The sequence below is a fragment of the Myripristis murdjan genome, chromosome 9 (genome assembly GCF_902150065.1).
Source record: "Myripristis murdjan chromosome 9, fMyrMur1.1, whole genome shotgun sequence".
NCBI classification, from domain to species: Eukaryota; Metazoa; Chordata; class Actinopteri; order Holocentriformes; family Holocentridae; genus Myripristis; species Myripristis murdjan.
This window is the reverse complement of record NC_043988.1, coordinates 32,379,173-32,396,120: the sequence shown is the minus strand read 5'-3', so window position 1 is coordinate 32,396,120 and position 16,948 is coordinate 32,379,173. Positions and strand designations below refer to the sequence as shown.

Genomic DNA, 16,948 nt, shown 5'->3' with positions numbered 1-16,948 from the left:
TGGATTCTAATTTTAATTTAATGGTGTTTATTTATTAACTGTATGAGTTGACTGTAAGTTTTCCTGCCACTTCTCCCTGTGACGAAGCCAGACATTGTTTGTCCTGTGCAATAAAATAAAATTCATCCTCATCAGTGATGATTTTGCAGTTGTGTGTGTGTGTGTGTTTTAATTACATGACTCTACAGAAAGTTGTTAAAATTACATGTAATTGCCTTCAGCTGTCTTGTTTGTCATGTGTGAGTGGACCCCTGCACAGCTCGGCCCCCCAGCTGTTACACTTCATCCTTCATCATTAGTCTACTCAAACACCCCCACCACACACACACACACACACGCTGCTGCAGTGTGTGATGCATTCAGGGCTGCACGTCAAACTGTACATGTGCACGTCCCAGCCCAGGCATCTCTGAGCTCCACTGAGGATGAAAACCTCCTGAGACTCCGCTCTGCATCCGAGGATCAGATTCGCCTCTGCAGCCTCGGACTGTTTTCCCATGTCTGTGTTTCTGTGGCGTCAAAATAACCTGAGCTGGTCCGTCTGAGGGACTGTTGGGTTTCAAATTCTGCCCTGACAGCTGAGTAAATTGAGCAAATTAAAACTTTAATCTTTTAAAAAAAACTTCTTGTCACTGTCTCTGAATTCAAGGGCTCATCCTTTCACTGTTTTGCCTTTTTGTCCATGGAGCAAAGAAAAACAGCCACTTGTTCAATCGATAATCGTGAAATTTTCAGTTTGTAAACCCAAGGTTGGCAGAGCAGGATGTTTAAACTCTTTACACTGACAACAGGAGCGGAGGTATGAGGTTTCTGAAGGACATGATGTGTCAAATTAAAGTTCCCAGTCTGCGTCAGTGACCGTTTAACTCTTTAATTCTGCTTTCATAGTTGAATAAGCTAAAACTTTAAGTATTTCATGTCATCAAAAACATCTCATGATTTGTGTTTTTGTTTTTTTTAGAGAAATCCCATGAAGCAGCAGAGTGATATTAACCTCAGCTGACGGGTTTCACTTCAAAATAAGAGACCCAGCAGGGGAAAAAAAAAAAAACAACCTGAAAATGATTCCTGCCCTATATTGAAACACATTTTGTGTCGTTAATAAAACCAAGAATCATCATGAGCAAACAAGTCTGCACCTGAGGATCGACTCGAAGCTGTCACACATGCCCCGCATTTCAAAATAAAACCACTGGTGAATCTGCTTTTGGTGGTAAACAGCAATTATTTATTGAAATTAAATTAAAAAGAATAAGTACCAGATCTATTGCATTATTGTAACATTTTGTCTCTGTAAGGGGGGTTACTCTACTGTTTTTTTCTTCTTGTTGGATGTACTGAACACAAATATACAAGGAACATTCAGCTATCACAGATTGCACACCAGATACTGTAGTAATGCAGTCTAATACAAGACCACCAAAATAATCCAGGATTTTCTCTTTTTTTTTTTTCTCTTTTTTTATCGCTCATCAGTCCTTAATTTTTCCATAAAGAGTACAAAAGTACACCCAGAGTTGGGACACAATCTCCAGCACTGTACACAAACCTGCCGCTCGGGGTTCCAAACAACTCATAAGACAATGCCTCGAGAAAAAAAAACAACAACAACAAAAACAAAGAATAAAATGAACCAAAAACAAAAAAAGATAATATAATGCCGAGAAAACATGTACAATGCACTGACACAGAAAGTCAGCTGTGTTAATAGACATGCAACAAGTAACAAAACTTGCTGAAATTGCAATAATCATTAAAAAAATCTAAAACCAGTTATAATTGCATAAATACTTTGTACAGTTCATTTTTTTTTTCTGCTGTGAAATGCACCTTTTCTGTTAAAATGACGGCGCCCGACATGAAATATTTGCATTCAATAAAAACTTGTGATTCCTCTCGATGTTTTTTTTTTCCTTTCTTTTTTTTTTTTTTATACACGTGAAGGTGCAAAGGAACTCTGATTGATATGAAGCCCGGCTCGGCCTTCTCAGCTAGATGGCATGATTGCACGTTAGATTACAGTACATAAATGTAGAATGATATAAGAACGACGACAACAAGAGTGCATATTATAATGGCAGAGGGGCAGCGGTGTATGTGTGTACGTGTGTGTGTGTGTGTGTGTGTGTTTCAGACGGTGAATATTAACCTGCTGCAGTGTGTGTGTGTAACAGTTTCTCTCACAAGTGTTTTCTTTACACGGTCGAGACTCCATGGAGACGAGCGGCAATGACAGAAAGAAAGAAAAACAGAAGATCTTTCCAGTCAAGAGAGCAGCACTTGAACGCATCGTTGCCCACGGCACCACAGACACAACGTACACGGGGTGGGGGGCGAGGGGGTGGGGGTGGGGGGGGGCATCTTAACGACGAAAAACCCCGGACGTTGTACAGTAACTTAACGAAAACGAGCGAGGAGCCCAGCAGCGGTGGAAAAGCTTTTTGTGGTCATGAAATATGAACGTAAAAAAGTCGCATTACTAACTCGGACTCAAAAAGCCTCGTCCAATTAAAAACACCTTCAGTCAACAAAACATCCGGCTAATTAAACTAAACACATTAACGGAATCAGGTAATTAGTCGTTTATGAATGTCTGTTAACTGTTAAATGCTTTCTAACACATTACTGCATAAAATATTTTGGGCAAAATATTCTTTCATCGACTTCCTCAGACTGAGACAAGATGTTCGGCGCCATTTTCTCCGCATTTTGAGTTAGCTTAGCACAAAGACTTGAAGTCTATGGGAGTCGTTAGCCTGGCTCTGTCAAAGTGGAATAATAAATCTTACAGCAGGTTTGAAGCGGTCTTATTTACACAGCGCGTCATGTGGAGTTTAAATACACATCTTGGAAGAAACAAAGTGGAACTTGTTTTAGGAGAATCTGCGCCGGATCTTCCTTAATCTTCAGACGGGTGGATAAACGAGTTCAGCGGTGAAAGTTCAACCACATTGAACTTCTACGAAAACAACTCTCACTTAAAAAAAAAAAAAAAAAAAAAAACATTCCAAGACTTGTTTTTCAAATCCACATGATCCACTGTGTAAATAAGTCAGATTCAGAGCTGCTGGAAGGTTTATGTATTCACTCTGGTGGAGCTAGGCTAATGACTCCTATAGACTTCAAGTCTTTGTGCTAAGCTAACACAAAATGCTACCCATGGAAAATGGCATTTGACGTCTTGTCTGAGTATTACGTGGGAGAATTCCTTTAAACACATTTAATTTAACTTCGATGTCCTTCACAATTTCACAATTAACAATTTCTGCAGAACAACGTTTTTGGTTTGAGCTGCAAAAATGAAACGTGAATCGACTGTTTAAAATGTTTTTGCAAATGTTAACGATATCCTTATGTGTGCTCGTCACTAGAAGCATTTGTTAACTGTAACTGCACTATCTGTAAATGGTGGAGACTGGAGTTCAAACAGTGCAACCCGTTCAAATTCTTACTGCTAATAAGAGATAAGTTATGCCAACTTGTCGAGGCCCTGCTGATCCTCTTGGATTAGAGTATGAATTTGCCCAAACAAGCTGATGATATGTACGATGTGCACTCAGATAAATCCAACCAAAGTCACATTCTGGGTCCCTTGGTGCACTAAGCTGCGGCTTGAAAATATATTTATATTTGTTTGTGTTGCGGCCGCTGCTGGGCTCCTCGGCTAAACGGCACCCAAAAATCACCAGTGAAATCTGAAATCATCATCTGGACTTCACGTTACAATCTTCAGTCTGTGTTCTTCTCTGCGTGGCGGCCATCAGAGCTGCACGATTCATAACGACACGCCTCCTACAGGGTGTGGACGAGCGCTTTGCTCCTCGCCGTGCAGAAAATAAATTCATTTTTTTTAAAAAAAAAAAAGGTGCTTGGCTGCTGGCGCTAAAAGTTCCTTTCCTGCTGAGGGTGAAGTGTGTTTCTGCGGTGGCGATGCTTGCTGATTTCTCGGTAATAATGCCACAGGGTTTTGGAGAAAAAGGTCAGCAAGCGCCGCTTTCACATGGAAATGAACCGGAGAGACAAACGGCGCGACACAGAGAGGAGTCCCTTGTTTTGTGTGCATTCAAAGAGCCGGCCGTCCCTGTGCGGAAACCGAGTAAGGCTACAGGAAGGGACACGGCGGAGAAGGACATGTGCAGCTCTGTCCTCTGTGTTTTTTTTTTTTTTCTTTTTTTTTATAACTAGTATATTTCACAGATGATGAACCCATGATGTTTTCCCTCTGGACATTAGAAAAAAAAAAATAGAAACAGAAGCTGCTCCCTCTGGAAAATCTCACAGCTCTCAATAAAGGAAGTGAAGTGATATGGTATGAAAAAAAAAAGTGTCCAGTCTTTATAAAGCAGCAGCAGCAGCAGCAAAAAAAAAAAAAAAAAAATCTCTATAGTTGCAATTCATATTGAGGACAGACTTGGTGGTTGTTAAAATATTACAAAAAAAAAAAAAATAAAATAAAAAAAATTCAACAGCATCTTACATATTAGGTACATGATATATCAAAGCAATTTGGCAAAAAAAAAAAAAAAAAAAAAATCTGATATTCAGTCTCTCCTTGTTGGCGATGGTGGGCGACACACACAAAATAAATCACATATTTATGAACAAAAATGAAAAAAAAATGATAAAGAAAATATTTCTTTTGCATAACTAGACCCACTAGTAAAGTCAACCTACTGACATTTATTACTGACATTCATACACCCCCCCCCCCCCTCCCCTCCCCACCCCCCATATTACTCCTGGGGACTCTCTGGGACTAGTGACGTGGACTACACACAATCGTTTTTGTTGTTTTTTTTTTGTTGTTTTTTAAAGCCAGGAGTGGTTAGTCACAACGCTATGTTACAGGCGTCTTTTTTTTTTCTCCTCATTAACCTTTTTTTTTTTTTTCCTCTGCGTTTGTTCCTCCTCTAGTTAAAAAGGCCATGGTCAGTATGTACAATATCAACAAGTTTGTTAGGGTCTCTCGCTGTCAAAGAGGCGTTTTTTTTTTTTTTTTTTTCCCCTCTCTCTCTCTCTCTCTCCGTCTGGATGTGAAAACGGCGGGTGATTGACTGGAGCGTGCCGCGTCGACCGAGTTCAGAGTGCAGCCTGTTGAAGCGGCGATGGAGCGTTTGTGTTTTGTTTTTTTTTGTTTTTTTCAACGTCCCTCTCCGTCTTGTGTTCCTGGTGTCTTCGCTCCGCCTGCCTCCTCCACTGAGGTCCCGTCGGGGCGGGGCGGGGCGGGGCGGCCGGCGTTCCCTCCTGTTACAGTCTGTGTCAGTGTGTTACGGTGCGTGAGGTTACGGGGCGGACGTGAGAGGGGGGAAAAGGAGAACGGGGCTTTTTCAGAGGAGAGGTGAGGGACATCTGGGGCTTTGAGGATGCAGCTCCTCGAGGCGGAGTGATCAGGAGGTGTTTTTTTTTTTGTTTTTTTCTTGGAGGGAGGAGGGCGGGGCAGCTCAGTTTCTGCAGCCGTCCTCGGCGCTTCGCTCGTGCTGCAGGTTGTAGTAACAGTTCTGACAAACTCGCACGGGCGATGAGATCTTCAGCCTTTTGATCTCCGACTGGAAGCGACTGCACCTGAAACAGATGGAGGCAACGTCAGCCCTTTTACAGAGACAAGAAAAACAAAGCAGGCTCAGTTATAATACAACACAAATTAGGGCTGGGCCATAAATTGATTAATTCGAATTTATGTTTCAAAATCGATGCAAAAAATGGCTTTTTGACAGCATATTTTATAACTCATATTTTATAGCTCAGCTTCTCAGAGGCCTGTCTTAAGATTAAGGGCTCTAGTTTCGCAGACCTGGCGAGGCGCGGGCGCAGCGCAGCTGTGCTGCGCCAACTGGGTGTGGCCAAGTGGATTTTGCAAGTTTGGCACGCCGTGCGCCTTGGCGCATCTACTGCGCCGTTCCTCCTACCGGCGCAAGGGAGGAGAGAAGGCGTGGTGTGGGTTTGACACAGCCGATTCACTTTAAACCAATCAAATGAGCCCCTGTCCTCGCCTTTAAAATGCGCTGCGCGAAGGCGTAGTGGTAGTCTACACATTTGACATGGACGAAGAGAGCAGCCGCATCACACACTCAGTGAGGCCAATCTTGGATGCTGCAATGTTGCTGGAGCTACCTGCCATCCATCTGTCCACCCATCCATCCATGCATCTATCCTTAAATGTGTCTTCCTGAGTCCCCTGTCTTTCCATTACCTGCCTGCCTCGCATCTCTTTTTTTCCAGCTCTGTCACCGTCTGTTAAAGTTATTGATTTTTACGAGCAAATATAAATTTTACTGTGAAGCCCCCATTTTTAATGAATGTTTTTACCTCAAAGGATAATCCTCTCCATATTCATATAAACAGCCTACATGTTTGTTTTGCAACTTTCGACTCCATCACTTACTGATGCAACAACACACTAGAGATTAAAACAAAATCCGGTTCATGAAAGCTTTTACATTTGCTGTTCTAAACGCCCAGTGTCTGGCAAGGAACCGATGCATTTTACATTTTCGATATGTGTGGAATCAGGGTTTCCGTTAGAAAAAATTGGCACAGGACAACGTGACCGGCAGGTTTTCAATTTACCGGACAAATGTTTGAAATTCCGGTCAAATATTATCTGAATTTACTGAGCTTAAAATTATATGCAGGCTATATAAGAATGATATCAAGGCATGTCAATTTATAGCGTAATCTTTTTATTGAAAAGCAGGCTGCATCAAATAAAATTAGTGCCGTCAATTGACTCACATGCGTAACGTCTAAAATAAATAAATAAATATTGCACAAGCCTGTGCTCTTTTAACATGAACGTTGCATACAATTGCAACTACAATTTGCAAACAAAAAAAATGGCTCATATCATTTTAATAACGCGGCGTGCTGCCAACTTGAAATCAAATAGATGCAATAAAAACTTAATTCATCAGCTGAATTAAAATCAAAAGTCTCAAGTGTCTCTCCGCAACTTGCAATGCGCATCAGTCTTGTGACCTTGTTCTCAGCGACTTCGCTGTGCTGTTTTGATCCGGTTCTGCAGAAAAAAACCCTCTCTCTCCCTCTGGTACACCGGAGACAGGGATCACGCAGTCTTTTTTTTTTTTTTTTTTTTAATTATAAATAAAATTACGTGGAAATTGACTGTTTTAATAAAATTCAAATTGTGAATATTTTCACCGGACATTTAAAAATTACTTCTAATCTGACTTTGGCAGATTTTACCAGTCATAGTCCGGTGATTACCGGATAACAAAAACCCAGAGTGGAATATTTAAATATATATGGAAGAAAAACTGTGTAGTTAACAGGAGCAGCGCCAGACACCATGACTGGAAAAAAGACATCACGTACTGGATAGGCTACATTGTTTGACTGACAGGTGATCAGGTTGGGTTTCCATTACGCTGCCAAACGGTGCCAATCTCCTTTGATCTGACATCAGATGTGACGGGACAGTCGATATGGAGGTACGTTTATGTGCTGACTGAGATAGTAGCAATGAATAGTGGTTTCTGTGGATATTTATTGCATTGTTACTGTGCCTGACATTCTGGAAACCTGCCTGTGAGGTTGTGGTGACGTGTGCGCACTGCCCGCCTGTCAGCCAAACTTCCACTGCGCCGGCCACGCTGCGCCTTGCGCCGAAAGTAGACGTGGTTTCAGGAGGCGAGCTTTTGGCGCACCTCGGCGAAGCCTTTTGGCACGAAACTGTCACTGCGCCAAGCTGAATCTGTCGACACCTCCCCCTGCTGCGCCGCCACTCCCATCTCGGCGCAGATCCGTCTGCGAAACTTGGAAACCGTTCGCCTCGCGCGTTGCGCCTGTCGAAACTAGCTCTGCGCGGGGTGCGCCTCACTGCGCCACCCTGCGCTGCGCCGGGAAACTAGAGCCCTAAATGTTTTTTTATGTAACAATTCTACAATCAGCCAAGTTTTAGCAATAAACAAAACACTGGACTGATATCAGTATTGCCTGTTATTGCTGTGCAAATAGTTATTACATATACAGGTGCATCACTGATTTGATGAAACACGTTCATTAGAACATGTAAGTGGAAGGTACGGGGAAAAATATGGATTATCAGGGTGAAGACAATCACTTATTGACACTGAGAAACAAAAAGGCTGAATGTGGGCGGTGTGCAAAATGAAAATCGACCTGATAATATAGCAAAAAATCTGAAACACAACATACAGAAACTGCTGGCACCAAAGGAAAGACGTGAAATTTCCAGTGAAACAATTCAGGAAAATGGACATCTGCTGTTTTTGGAATGAGACGGTTTTCAGCACGAGACTCTTGGACTGAATAAGAGACTAAACTCCTTGATTCTGCGTTGTGATCTTGGCTTCGGTTGCTGCTACACAGCTACTACACACAGACTGAGTCACAGCTGAAATACTTTTAACCTCTCGCTCCCGGCACGCTGAGCTCTGAAAGCAACGCCAGGAACACGAGGCAGCGCGTCCTTTCCAGCTGCATGTGACAAGAAAAAGAAAAAGAAAAAAAAAAAAAGGGCGCGGGCGGCTGAAAGGGAGCACGGCAGCTGGGATGCGGGCTGGAGGTCTTACTTCTGGCAGAAGAGCTGCCCGCAGTTCCTGCAGTGGTGGCGTCGCTCGGTGAGGGAGAAGCGCACGGTGCAGCCGGAGCAGCTGTCCACCACCTCGTCCTTCACCCAGTGGTCGGCTGCCGAGCGACCCGGCTGGTCGCTGACCGACCAGCTGAAGACCCGGCCGCGCCCGTCGCCCACCAGGATCTTACTGTGATCCCTGCAGAGAGGAGGAGGAGGAGGAGGAGGAGGAGGAGGAGGAGGAGGAGGAGGAGCAGAGGGTGAAGGAAAGTCGGGAAAAGAAGAATCGGTGAGGAGAGAGGAGGCCACATCGACAGACGAGGGAAACATGGAGGGAGAGACGAGGGAAGAGAAAGAGAAAAGGAACATGGATGGAATGATAGGAGGGCAGAGGTGAAGACAGGAGGGCAATAACAGAGTGAGCGTTCACAACACAGAGTATTAATATGAAACCAGCTTCATGTTAATACACCCAGCCCAGATCAAATCCTGCTTTCATTCTTTCGCTTTTAGTTCAGCGGGAGGTTTTTTTTTTTTTTTGTCAAGTCTGCTCTTAATTTGTCTCTGATGTTCACTTATTGAGTTTTAATCTGTTGATGGTTTTTTTTTCAGTTTTTACTGGTTTTATTCATTTCCTCCTGAATTCTTTTTTTAATACTTGATTTGACCTTTTTTGTGTGTCTTCCATTTTAGTCTTGGTTTTTATGGATTCTAAAGCTTGCTTCTTGTCTTTATAATGACTTGTTTAGCACACTAGCTTCAAAATGTACAATCTTTACGGCTCTAATAATCTTTTCCCAAAGCAAGCTGTGGTATTTTAGAATTTTTCCTCCCTTTTCTCCAGCTGTTGGTTTCCATTCATTCCACTACGATATGAAAATAAACTTTAAGAGACTTCAAACTTTCTTCAAACCATCGCTGTAATAAAACTGTCCACATTGTTTTTTTTTTTCACCCTAAAAGCAGCAGCACTGTTGTGTTTTGATGACTTTCTGAAATTGGGTGGAATGAAAATGGTCTCTCTGCCGGAAAGTAGTCCCCGGGGAAACGTTTTGCTTTCCAGCCAATTATCAGCTGTGTGGTTTATGAATGATGACGACTCAGTACGGTGCAGCAGCACAACATTATAAGGCGGCTGTTTCAACCAAAAATTCAGATTTGAAAGTGGAGGGATTTATATTACATGTTATGAAATCTTTAGTAACCCCACATGCAAAATGGCTTGTTGCAATGTAAAATGTGGGGAAACTGTAGTGAATGGGCCAAACATTCAATATCACTGGTTCTTTAATACATTTCACATGGTTTCCATGTTTGATGCACACACTCCCTGTCAGAAGTCCAGGCTTGTTCCACATCTTCGTGCTCTGACTGGTTTGTAAGTTTGTTCTGTTGTGTTCGATGCGACATGTAAAGCTGTAAAACTGGTTCATGTCACTCTGTGTCTTCAGATTATCCCTCACAACACACACACACACAATGTGAAACGATAGTGGCTCTGTAACTGGGCAGAGCAGTGATGTTTTTACACTGTTTCCCTCGAGTTTTTGTGCAATTACAGTTTCTCCTGAGTGTCTGGAGACAATCCAAATAATTTCCCAGGATTTTCCAGACCAGACTGGGAACCCTGTGTGTCTACATCTGCTGCTGACTCTTATCCATCTCTTGGCTGTAACACAGAAATGGAAATCACAACACTGACCTGCTGCAATCTGCAAACTGCAGGGGCAGCAATTTTTTCAATCAGAGAAAAGCGGTTTCTGACAGCCGCCTGAAGAAAAGCGCTCTGGTGTTTTATCAGAAACCCAGGCCAACAAATCATCTTACATGTCTGAGAAAAAAAAAAAAAAAAAATTCACTGTGTTCAAACTGAGTAAAATACTGAGCCGGACATTTTCCATTTGCTGAAAATGCAATTATGGAGAAACTCTACCAGAATTAATATTGGAATCTCACTTTGATGCTAAAATAATGACCATGAAAATAAAGTTTGCTGCAACACAAACACCCCGGGGTCTTACTTGGAGATGGCGAGGGAGGTGATCTCGGCCGGGTGAGCGTTGTCCTTGCGGTCAAACGCCGTGTGCATGGTGAGTTTGCTGCGGAAGACCAGCTGGCGCTCCCATCTGTAACCTACACACACACACACACACACACACACACACACAAAGGCATTTTAACAATGCACCAAACCCAACAAAACACACACAACCTTGTCCTCAGGCTTCCGCCCAACACACACACACACACACGCACACACACACCTGCTGCAGGAGACACACTCAGGTTCAGCGGAGCGAGGATGATGACATTCTGCACAATTTCCTCCAACAGTCAACAGATAAGGCAGATTATTTTCATAAAGTCAGCTCTGGGGTGTGATGTGTATCTCCTGATGTACTCGCTGGGATGAAACTCATTCATAACACACAGATTCACTTTTATCAGATTTGTGGTTCTTGTGAAAATTAACTTTAACACACACACTGCACCTTTTGATGATGTGACCTGTCAAATCAATAAAAGAGCACAAATACAAATTATTTATTTCAAAGTTATTGCACAGCTAATATTTCCAAATGACTGTTTCAGTGTGAAAAATACTTGATGATTACTATTGTGTGTGTCTGTGTGTGTGTGTGTTCCATATGTGTGGACTGTAAATGTCAAATTTAATAATCGAGGACAGACGGTTGTTTACATTGCTAATATAGTATTTTACTGAACTACTTTAATGAAGCTGCTCCAGTGATAAAACTGTATTAAAAGGGCGACTCTTGGCTTTTACCATCATCAGATGAAATGCAAACAGTGATATGATTTAATTATGAAACCAACAACAAAAATCTTCCATTATAGGCGTTTGGGATCAAATCTGATGAAATCGGGTCAAGAGTTGAAAAAGTTAAGCCTTTGGGCTCAGTAGTCCCACTGAAATAGAGAGGGCAACTTGCTTTAAAATGATTAGCAACAATTTCTAACAAATTAAAAATAATGATTTTCCACACCAGGAACCCTGTATTTCTCCACTCTCTTGGCTGTAACATTGAAATGGAAATCACAACACTGGCCTGCTGTAATCTGCAAACTGCAGCAGGGGCAGCATTTTTTTCAATCAGAGTTTCTGACAGCCACTTGAAGAAAAGCAGGTTTTATCAGAAACCCAGGCAAACAAATCAAGTTTAAGAAAAAAAAAAAAAAAAACACTGTGTTCAAACTGAGTAAAATACTGACCCTGTCATTTTCCACCTGCTGAAAATGGAAGCATGGAGAAGCTCTATCAGAATTAATGTTGGAATTTCACTTTGATGTTATGAGCGAAATGAAGTTGCTGCAATATTGTAGTGATTTCCGTTTGTAGAAAATACACTATTATTCTGAAAAGCCAAACGGGAAGTCATATTGTTGTCGCTGTCTGCGGGCCGTATTTTCTTCCTACCCGCATTCCGACAAGACCCGCCCTCCTCCGCCTCTGATTGGCTAGTACTCGTGAGTTTCGTTCGTTGAGGTTCCAAACAGCCAATCAGAGGCAGAGTGGGGGGCGGAGCTTCGCAGAAAGCAGGTGGGAGAAGAAACACAGCGCTGTCTGCAGCTGGCTCGATGTCGCCGTTAGTTTCCGTGTTTCGGTAGCGGCACTATAAACAATGTAACGTCATTATTTCTGCTTCGACGCGACGAACATCTGCCACAAGACGGATTTAAAGGAACGGTTTCCATAATGACTTGTGTTTGCTCCTTTCCGGGGTGTTTCAACAAGCCGAGGGCTGCGATGCTGTGGCAGCGGGACCCGACGGGCGATGCTCCGCTGAGTTTTCACGGTCTGCCGCTGCACGACCCGGACACACTCCGGCTGTGGCTCGTCGCACTGGGGATGGACCTGGACTCCTCCATGGACACGATCCGCACACTGCGGGTGTGCAGCCAGCATTTCTCCAAGGACGATTTCTGCCCCCCGGCCGGGAGCAGACAGTCAGACGGTCCGGTTCTCAAGTCCACGGCGGTGCCAGCTGCCGCGAGAAGCGACGCCACGGTACGGAAAACACGCGTGTGTGTGCAGATTTTAGTCACGTACCACAGCAACTTAACACATATTAGTGGTGTTTTACCAGCAGGAATGGACGACGCGATTTTTAAAGCAAGCGCACTGGCAACTGATTGTGTTTATCTCTGTCAGCCAGCACCGGTATGCCATTTCCTTGTAAACAAAGACCGATGCAAAGTCACTTTATTTTCTGAATTTGCAAGAGTCACATGTTATTGCAACGCGCAAGTGCTAAACTTGTTTTGGGGCACCTTTAAAAAAAAAAAAAAAAAAATCTCAGTTTTTGAAACTGATTTGCTTTGTTGACTTTCGTCTTCTTCGGATTTCGCCAACTTCCGGCGCAGTAAAGGTGAATCCACTCAGTACCGTCCCACGCGGTCGGCAGTGTGCCTCTTTACATCAGGTCAGATCAGTCACATGACTGGACTGGCATCACTGGTGTTACTGCAGTCAAAATGAAATCTGACACATGGATCTTAAAGCAGTAGTTCACCTAAAAATACAAATATATATAATATTCTCCCATTAATGAAATCCAGTTTGTGTTTCTAGGTGAGGTTTCCGGTGTGCTGTTGTCTTCCCAGATTCCCAGCAGTAAAATGGACTTGGGTGGGAATTTGTTTGTGTGACTCAAACCATCAGAAATTTACATGGGAAAAACTATACAGCTACAGCTATTTCCTAAAACAATGACTCTTGTACAAACAATAATACCAAAATCTACAGGAAAAATCCACAGCACGCAGCGGGCTGTGGGTTTTGGTGAGTTTGGATTTCCTTGCTCTTGGCAGGAAAGAGTTCCCAGTTAAACACCGCTCTCCACAGTAGGAGGATTACAGTGGGTGTGTGAAGCACTGTTTGTGGAAAAAGCTGTAGCTGTACAGTTTTTCCACAAGTACATTTTTGATGGTTTGAGCTCCACAAATGAATCCCCATCCAGCTCTGCTGTATGAGGGTGACGGGAGACAAGAGAAAGTGTCTGAATGGACAGACTGCACGAGGGGCAAGTGGGACAATGGCTTTTTAGCTGAGAAAAAGTTTTAAAACCATTTCTCAAGATTATAAAAGGTTAAAGGTGGTACAGATAAGTTTTAATGATGTACTATGGCGTATGTGATGTTTATAGACAAAAAATGAGCACAAAACTACAACAGCAGCCTCTCACACTGAGGTCTTTAGAGTTCATCATACACTGGAGCTATAAAGTGTCTCACGTGTTGATGCTGCAAGAGTGTGTATAAAAATATGGCATCTCTATCAAGACATACAGGACTGATGTGACACCTTTGGTACTTAGCCGTTGCTGTCATTTTTTCATTCTTAGTCTTATTTTATTCAGCATAAGTAAGCCATAATCTTTACGGATTATTATGAATGCTTCTTTGAAATTAAGCAATCCACACAACGATGTTTAACGTCACAAATGTTGATTTCAGGAATGCTTGGATGAATTCGCACCGCATCACAGTCCAGATCCATGTTATCTTGCTCCAATCGACTCTAATGAGGTAGAGAGCTTTTCTGTTGCTGTCCAATAAAACCAGACCACAGGACCGAGCTTGAGTCAAGCTGAACTACTTTCAAGAAAGATACTGAGTTTTTATATTATCCTCAATTGCAGGGTGATTTAAAACTAACCAAACTATACGATGCCTGCTTTCAGGGAAGTGTGAATGATTCTACATCAGATGAAGCCCAAGACTCTTATTTCACCGTCAAAATAAAGGAGGAAGAAATCGAAAGCGAGGTAAAGGCTGCTGGTGTGCCGAATCAAACAACCAAACAACACCGTTTTGCAGGGAAATGCATGTGATGCAGCTCCATTTCACACCGCAGACACATTAATTGAGGAGGATGTTGGTAACAGGACAGAGAGTCTGTGCTGCTGGTTTACCACCTCAGCTCCAGTGAAACCAGAAGATACACAGATGAAGCTTTAGTCACCTTCAGCTCATTAGAGCCATGAGACTGAAGATGTGTTGAGAGATAGGGCTGCACAATCTATAATAACAAACTATAATTGGCAATTCCCTTGATGATGAGATTACGGTTTTAATTTTTCATACGATCTCTTATAAGATTTTTAATTAAATACTAATTGTTTTTCCAGCTGCATTAACTGTATTACTACAGAGTAAAGTGTGTACCAAGGCATCCTTTGCAGCTTCAAGTGAACTTGGTTCAACAGTCATTTCAGATAGGGTAGAAATTTGAACAGAATGAATTTGTGTGGGTTGTTCACATTTCAGATTCAGATACAGATTTTCATACTCTCATCTGGTCTTGTTTTATTTGAAGGCTAACCTGGTCAGTTGTATTGGCTTTAAATGTGTAAAGAGGCTAATAAGCTACTGGATCAAACAGACTCATGTCACTGAATGCCTCTGTTTGGTGCATTTGCAAGTTCAACTTCTGTTAGGTGTGACTGTTGTGTGACAGTCATTTGCTGATTTGGACCAGAAAAAAAAAAGATTTTGTACATAGCAGGAGGATTAAATGAGTTGTGGTATTAGTAATCCTTTATTCAGGATGACTACATCACCATGGGTGTAACTTTGCAGCTCTAGTCACAAATCATAATTCAACACAGGTTGATTTCAAACTAACCATACAACACCATCTGGTTCCAGGAAACTTTGAATGATCCGACACAATATGACACTCAAAATCTAAATCCAGCTGTGAAAATTAAGGACGAAGACATCCAGAGCGAGGTGGAGAGTTTGTCTGCTGCTGGAGTGTCCGACTTCACTACACCAGGACCAAACATCTTAACAACAGGCCAAGAGGGCGGAGAAATCAAGATACCCGCAAAACTGTTGGTGGTGTCCAGAAATCCAGAACAGGCAACGCAGACGACGGCGTCCACGTCGGCAACTTACTTAGCCCGACCCCCAACATGGGAATATCAAACAGTAAGACCACAGATCACATCGATTTCATTTTAATTTTCACTTTAATGTCAGTCTAACGTTGATTTTGTTTTATGTAGGATGATGTAAAGAAGGAAGTAAAGACAGAACAAGACGCGGCAGAACAAGATTCGACAGAACAAGAAGCAACAGAACAAGACGCTCCGACTCATGTTCCACCAGACACCGTTAAGCAAGAAGAAGGATCAGGAGGGAGTTACGACCGAAAATGGCCGGTCAACGAGTCCAACCTGTTTGAACTTTTTAAGACTTGCCATCAATGTGGGGCTAAAGTGGAAGGACTCTCAGCCACCGCGTACGGCTGCTACATCAAGCTGGACTGGTGCTGCCGAAACGGACATAATGGGCAGTGGAGTTCGAGCCCTGATATCTGAACGACCTCGCCCTCTATCCATTCTTCAGATCTCATCTCAACGAGGACTTTGTTGTGCAAAATATCTCAGAACTTGCACTTTCACACTACAAGGCACAAAGACTTAGAAGCGCGCAAGTCAGTATTTTAACTAATGGCAACCGGAGCGGTAAACGTGTCATATTTGCCTACATTTTACGAATCCTGGCTCAACTCGGTAGCTGTGTCCCAATTCAGGGTCTGCATCCTTCGAAGTCTGCATTTGAAGGCCTGCGCGAAGGCCTGTCCCAATTCATCCAAAGTCGAAGGATCCTTCAAATTCGCACTTCAAATGCGTCCTCCTTTTCGGCCGTTGGTAGCCGATTTGGAGGATGCACCACGACTATCCTTCTCAGGCTCCTGTATCCCAAGATGCTTTGCGTGCTGCTGCTCAGTCTAAAAAAGTTAACTGAAATGGCTACTGCGGCATCTAAATTCAGATTTCACTATTATAAAATATTCGTTTTTTACTCATTTGAACATCCAACACCATATATGTTAAACCAAAACCCCTTTCTTTACTGTTCTGTCTTGTCTGACGGAAAGAAACGTTATCTTTCTGTCTCCGGAGTTTGTTGTCATGGGAACGGCGGTTACCCGACCAGGAAATATTCCGAAGGCTAGACCGTCCCATTTGGTTGACGGGGAGGACGCTTCATCCGAAGTTCGGGTCCTCCGAAGGCCGCGGACTTCGGAGGACCCGGATGCAGACCCTGAATTGGGACACAGCTAGTGACTACAACTTCTTGAAGCTGCCACTGCGATCTCAAATGCTCGCTATGTTTAACGTCACAAATGTTAAATCTATGTGTGTACAATCACTTGTCACAATTTTTAAAGGACAATTTGTTGCAAAAAAAAAATCCCTGGTCAAGTGAATTGTAGACCTGTGCCTTCAACATGCTGCAAGTAGAGCACTAAGACACTTGTAGCACCAGCTTTTTCCTGGCGATCTAAAAGCAAACTGATTTAATCATAACCTCACAATGGAAAGATTTACACCTTTTGGTTCCCAGTGAGGAAAGGTGATA

The 16,948-nt window shown here is 42.8% G+C and overlaps 2 protein-coding genes across 3 annotated transcripts in view; one reads left to right on the top strand and one right to left on the bottom strand.

Moving 5' to 3' along the window:
• Window positions 1–1,404: 1,404 nt before the first annotated feature.
• wdfy3 (WD repeat and FYVE domain containing 3) overlaps window positions 1,405–16,948 on the bottom strand; it is a 150,144-nt gene continuing 134,600 nt past the window's right edge. For both annotated transcript variants that reach the window (XM_030059309.1, XM_030059311.1), the window contains 3 exons: window positions 10,573–10,684; window positions 8,553–8,750; window positions 1,405–5,562 (listed from right to left, as the gene is read on the bottom strand). In XM_030059309.1, the coding sequence (XP_029915169.1) occupies window positions 5,442–5,562; window positions 8,553–8,750; window positions 10,573–10,684 (431 nt within the window). In that variant the 3' untranslated portion in view covers window positions 1,405–5,441. The remainder of the gene's footprint in view (window positions 5,563–8,552; window positions 8,751–10,572; window positions 10,685–16,948) is intronic.
• LOC115364746 (uncharacterized) lies at window positions 12,146–16,099 on the top strand. The gene is made up of 5 exons (XM_030059312.1): window positions 12,146–12,581; window positions 14,030–14,101; window positions 14,257–14,340; window positions 15,224–15,508; window positions 15,586–16,099. Exons 1-5 carry the CDS (start codon window positions 12,270–12,272, stop codon window positions 15,898–15,900), a joined length of 1,068 nt encoding a protein of 355 aa, XP_029915172.1. The 5' UTR covers window positions 12,146–12,269; the 3' UTR covers window positions 15,901–16,099.

Coding starts and splice junctions, on each gene's coding strand:
- LOC115364746 (XM_030059312.1), top strand. CDS start 12,270: ATGACTTGTGTTTGCTCCTTTCCGGGGTGTTTCAACAAGCCGAGGGCT. Junction 14,102..14,256: donor CTCCAATCGACTCTAATGAG/GTAGAGAGCTTT, acceptor GCCTGCTTTCAG/GGAAGTGTGAATGATTCTAC. Junction 14,341..15,223: donor AGGAAGAAATCGAAAGCGAG/GTAAAGGCTGCT, acceptor ATCTGGTTCCAG/GAAACTTTGAATGATCCGAC.